At 39.3% G+C, this 5,971-nt stretch overlaps 1 protein-coding gene across 1 annotated transcript in view; it reads left to right on the top strand.

Moving 5' to 3' along the window:
* GPATCH2 (G-patch domain containing 2) overlaps positions 1-5,971 on the top strand; it is a 136,694-nt gene that overhangs the window by 606 nt on the left and 130,117 nt on the right. Inside the window, exons 2-3 of the mRNA XM_009276842.2 lie at positions 642-687; positions 3,041-3,125. Coding sequence (XP_009275117.2) covers positions 642-687; positions 3,041-3,125 — 131 coding nt within the window. The remainder of the gene's footprint in view (positions 1-641; positions 688-3,040; positions 3,126-5,971) is intronic.

Here is a 5,971-nt window from a genome sequence, read left to right as displayed (position 1 = left end):
GGGCGGTGCCGGTATTTGGGGGAGGGGATCGGAAACACCTTCGCGCCGTGTGTGGGGCTTGGAAACTTGGGGGCAAGTGCTGCTCCCGCTCCGGCCGGCCCTCCTTGGTGCCCGGCGGGCTGCCCGGCCTTTCCCGGCCTGCGCCCCTCCGCTGCTGCTGGTTACGTGGGGGGAGAGAGATCGGTGCTTTCCTCTCCGCCCAGGGCCTTCGGGGGAAGAGGGATTGGAGGCCTGGCAGGTGCCACTGGCACGTCTCAGTGGCTCGCCGCGTTTATAAGCGAGCGGTGGGCTGGAGGAAGAAACTTCCCCTCGTTGCTAAAAAAGGACAGCAGGCAAACGATAAATCAAAACTTTTGTTACAAGCTTATTCAGTTTTGTGTGTGTGTGTTTGGGTTCTTCTAATTGTGGTAGAGCCTCTAAGGCCTAAACCCTTTGCAGTGTGTGCTGCAGAAACAACCAGTTGGTGTGGTTGCTGCTCTGAAGCTTTTTTGTTGCAAACCAAGAATCAACAAGTGAAGCTGTAGCCAATGAGCAAGGAAAGTATGGGTAGTTCTACTGCAATATAGTTCACAGATTTACTGTTTTATGTAATTCTATGTACTAGTATAGCGATCTCAAAGGTCATATTGTTTTTATTGTAGAACTGTGAAGAGGGGAAACTGAGTAACAGAATAGAAAAAGGGAAAAGTGAGTTTTGTTAATAGGCCATGGAGCTATAAAGACTGGTAGTGGAGAGACTTGATGGAAGCGAGACATCCCAAACAACCAGCTGGGAAGCCTTTCATTTCCTTCATGAAATGTTAGGTATCTTGTGATATGTTAGGTGTCAACTGATGCGTATAACTTATAGTTCATTTCACTTTTATTAATGGAAGTGGAGAGGAGCGTGGTGGGGTTTTGTTTGTGGTTTTTTTCTTGAATGTTGATAATTTGAGGCCTTGAGGCTATGTTATGTATACAGACACCTGCCCATGGAGTTCCCAGATCTGAAATAGATTTTCTTTTATGTTTTTCTTTGTTTCTTTTCTGAGGATGGGGAAGAAGAGGAAGAGAAAGGCTTAGCACTTAGTTTTCTTACATAGGAAACTCCATTCCTCCTCCACTTTTGCTGATATCACCTCGTTTTTCCTGTGGGTATTTTCATGGCTTCTTTACATTTTTCTAAATGAGAAAGCTTTCAAAGAGGGATTTTATTTGCCCAGATGATATATATTTGCTAGAATAAGTTTGCTGATACTGCTAGGCATGTGAGTTTGCCTGGTGTAAATGTAACTTTACTTCTGTTGGTATAATTCAGAACACTTCAGAGAATGAGGTATGCTCTAGTGGCAGAAGTATTTTTATTTCAGTACTAATGCTGCATACAGTAGAAACATTGCCCAAGACATTCCAAACTTGCTTCTGTACTCTGAGAAAGTTTTCATTATATACTTAACCTGTCATTTGTCTTTAAATTTTACTATTTTGTGTCCACATAAAGTAATTTAGTTCCGGAGGCTTTAAAAATAGTGTTCAGCAACACAAGGTGTGGGAATTTGGCATATTATTCTGTAATTGTCATCAGACAGTCATGATTTTGCTTGTGCAAATACACTACCCAGAGGAATTAAGTACAGAGAGAATTATTGAAATCTTATCTATAGGACTGTTAGTTTAGCAGTTCTGAAGGAAGTTCTGTTGAAAATCTGACTACTCCTCAGAGTCACTCTCTTTTCTTATCCTTATACGTAAGTTATTTCAGCTGTCTGTTAAAGGAAACCTATTTGAGTGAAATACAGGAAAATATTTTTTTCGATGTCTAATACTTGATGTAGAAAATCAAGAACTTGTGCTTTCTAAAAACATTAAGACCCTAAAGAAGTGAGTAGGTTCTGAACAGCCACAGAGTAAGAGTGTTCACTTTAGGTGGTAAAGCTCCTCTGAAGCTGAATGTTTTTCACTTATATTGTGAATACGTGTGACAATTTAGGAATAGTTTGCATTTTGGGTACTTAGCACCTGACTCTTTCGATAATGACTTTGGTGCTATAGCGTATTACCATCGTATGACAGTTCATGTGATTCTCCACCTTGACAATTAATTAGTGAAGTCATATTTCTGAAAAAGGCAAGCATATCAGAAAATGGCAGCAATGGGATTGCAAGAATTGCTACCTCTCATGATAAATTGCTCCAAATCTCATTCCTGGCTGACCAATTAATTTGTGTTAGAGCCTTATTAAATGCAGTTCATGTCAGCATCTTTCTGACTGTATACCGTTGCTTTATACTGAACATTTTCTCACTGTTAAACATGAGTAGAGTTGATAGTATTTGTTGTTGTGCCTGCTTAGATAAGCAGCAGTTGTAGAAAAGTCAGATGTACTTATTGCAAGTTTGTCTGGCCCTAATTTTTAGGGGGATCAGCGACATAATCGGTTAAAATTCCATCATTCCTTAAATGCTAATAACTTCTTATTTTATAGGACAAGTGTAAGGAAATTCCAAAACTTGTCTAAAGAAGTTTCTTAAATACAGAGTTGGTACCAAGAATTGATGTGTAGTATGTGATTGGAGAAATAAAATGTTGCTAGAAATTGTATACAATTAAATGTATGGGAGCTGTATATTTGATATTAAAAATAATTCATATAAAGTTCCAGCAAGTGCAGTTATTAGTCTTTAATTGTAGAACAATTACTTTCATAAATTTCCATTTTTTTAAAAAATCCTCCTGTAATTTTATTGTTTTGTGAAACTGATTTACATACACACATAACTGACTGCAAAAAAGGAGAGTTGGCATGCCTTGAAGATGAGAAGTAGCCTGGGATTTTGGGTTTGTTTTTCGCTTTTCAGATATAGATGTACTCCAACATAGTGTCCTGACTTGTCTCAAGAGTCCTCAATTCTTGTAACTGTTCATGCTATCTTACATTGAAACTCAAAATAATTATTTTTTCTGACACTTAATTTCTGTAAGTTTCTGTTCTGACACTGTCACATTTTTAAATTTTATAATGTGAAAATTACATTTGTGTTAAGTTTCTTTGGTCTGCAGGTCAGATTTACTGTGAATGTGTTGCCAGTGTGTTGGCTCTTAGTCTTTACAGGAAGCACCGGGCAGGATCCTCAGAAATGGAAGAGTACGGGGATTTTCTGTAGCTCGATAGCTAGCTGTTATACCCTCCAGCGATGGTTGGTATGGGGTAGAATGCATTTTGGTTGTTGTGTAGCTTTGTGTACCTGGTTGCCCAGTGGACAATGCCTAAGGACATAAATAGGTGCGGACATGGAACTGGATGCTTTGTGTCCTCCTCTTGGTGATGGCCATTTGATGACAGCTGAGTTTAAATGATCTAGGCACAACTTCTGTTTCTGATGTATACCATAAGCTTCTACATAACACAGGTTTATCAGTTATTTCTTCATCTACCGTAGGCTCTTGCTAGCTATTTAGTACTTTTAACTAAGTTGTGTTGCTCCGTTTTGCTTTCCCCTTTGTGTATCCCACAAACCATGTTAGTTCTGGTTTTTTTGAATCCATAAATTCTTCAGGCAAGGTGGTGAGGTTTATCATCTGCTGCTCCCTCCCAAATACTTGCACCTGTTCAATCCAAATTTGAGTCACATTCATAAATAAAGCAGAGGTCTCAAAATTAATGTTTCTAAGTCTTTATGAAAATTACTTCTGAGGTGGAGAAATGGGTTTCAGATTAGCACCTGTCTGAGGCTAAAGGTACACTGTGAGTACAGCTGTGTTATGAGACATCAGAGAATCCGTAATGGGGAAAGATTGTAGAAAGTCAGGTTTTATAATCCCGGTGTTCAAGGAACTACTTGACTTTTTTTCTTTTGCTCTTAGCATGTGATCAAGGTGGGTTGTGAAGGCGGCAAAAATCTTGGATCTTTTCAGAATTGATGAGACACAGACCTAGCATAACTTTAGCTGCAAGAAACTGTGTATCTATTTAACAGGAAAAGGTATAGAACTAGAAAGTAAATGTAAAAGCAGCTGTTGTTTTAGTAAAAGATACTGCCTTTACTTATGAGTTGTGCAACTAAGTTAGCTTTCCCATCAGTGTGTAAGTGTTAAATATTTTGTGAGCAGTCAGAGGTTTACATTTTTATATGCTTTAGGTGGGGAGTGAACAAAAATGATACTTGATTTTCACTGAAAAAGCAAGTGCCTATTATTTCCATCAGGAGTTTCAATATGAATATTAATGCTGAACACAAGCTGAGTGAACTGTTTTGGAGTAGGTGAAAGCAGTTACATTGTTTCCTGCAACAGTACTTTTTATGGTCTGTTCTGGTAAGGGTTAGAGAGGAAATGGGTCAGCCTTTGGTGAACTACACTAAAATTGCTTCAGATAAATGTAAAGGTCAGTGTGGGCAAACTAGATTTTCTCATAGTAAAGTAGAATCTTCTCCTAGTGAAGACGTTACAGTTTATTGCTAACTGTGGGCTGTTGCTGTAACAGCATTTTTATAGCCTTATGTGAGTCATGCTAAACTATGGCTCAACTTAATATTTTATGTACCTCAATATGTTGTTCTACATTCCTTATTACAACCTTTGAAATTTCTTATCTTACTGAATGCAATTGATACTCACTGCTGATGTCTTTAATACTTCTTGTAGTTATTTTTCAACCTGCAAATATTTTTTACAGTAACATCTGTAGTGATGATTAAAATTACTTCATAGGTTTGGAATACAAGCTTGACAGCTGGTTGTGAACAATGGAGAAAGTTGCAAAACTGAGTTTGTCTGATTAATAATGCTGTAATAGAAATACGCTCTTGAATTTTGGAGGTAGATTTCAGATTAACTGTTCTATCTAGTTGCTGTTGCCTTTTTTTTTTTCTTCAATTATAGCAAGAGAAATTAGAACCCCAATAAAATTAATCAAAAGAGATTTCTTGGGTTTTCAGGAGAAGGAGTTTTAGTGTGGACCACTGGCATGTTGAAAGTGCAATGTGAATAAAAAGCTGAAGTAATATGTGTATCGTATTCTCAATCTATTACAAAGGAGCTTCCAGTGTCCCAAATAGATCAATAATCATCCTATGGAAACACGTTGAAGTAATTATAATATTAATTTGTCTGATCTGTCCAAGAGGTAATGCAGTTAGGATACACTTATATTATACATGAGACCATGGCTGTAATTTTTAGGGTAAACAGGGTCACTGCCCTGTACAGATCTTAGTTCAGGAATTGCAATGGAGAGACCTGATATTCAACAGAAAAGATTAATTGCAGGAGTGCCTAAGAGTCAAAGTTGTAGTCTGATGGAAAGTAAGTACCTTACTGCTCAGGGTCTCTTAAGAATCATATTATCCCTTTACTTCAAAAATACTTAAGGGTGTTCACTCTTGAGTTTCATCTTTTGATCTAGCGCCATCTGTACTGACAGTATTTTGGGGGGAATACAAGGCAAGTTTAGGTCAGATACATAAATCCAAGCTGGATGTGTTGTGTTTGATCCTGAAGTATTTCATAGAACTAAGGCAACTTTACCACCATACTTATGCCATTATTTGGAGTAAGTGGAAAGGAATTTGATTTGGAAAGTATTTGGAAGTAGAAAGGTTGAGGAGTATCCGGGAGTGTGAGAGGGAGATAGATTGGTGGAGCCGCACCCTACTGTCCCTGAGGCAAAGGCAGCAGATGGAGGCTCCGCGAGAAGCAGAGGATCCCCTGCCTTCTTGCCACCAGGTAGAAAGAGGGGACCTAAGCGACGGGAGGGAATGGAAATGGGTCCCTGCTCGGGGTACCAGGCGAACCCCCTCCCGGCCTCCCTCACCTTCCCGGTTGCCTTTACACAACAGATATGGGGCCCTGGAACTTGAGGGCCAGGCAAACGAGGATGTAGACGAAGGTCCATCCAGGGGGTCGCCTAGGGTGAGGCGGTCAGCCCCACGCATTATGACTGCCCCTGCTAAGAAAAAAAGGAGGGGAATTGTTGGAGGCGAATTCCTTCTG

Source organism: Aptenodytes forsteri, unplaced genomic scaffold (assembly GCF_000699145.1).
Source record: "Aptenodytes forsteri isolate BGI_AS27 unplaced genomic scaffold, ASM69914v1 Scaffold465, whole genome shotgun sequence".
Classification (NCBI taxonomy): domain Eukaryota; kingdom Metazoa; phylum Chordata; class Aves; order Sphenisciformes; family Spheniscidae; genus Aptenodytes; species Aptenodytes forsteri.
This window is presented reverse-complemented; position numbering and strand designations above follow the sequence as displayed.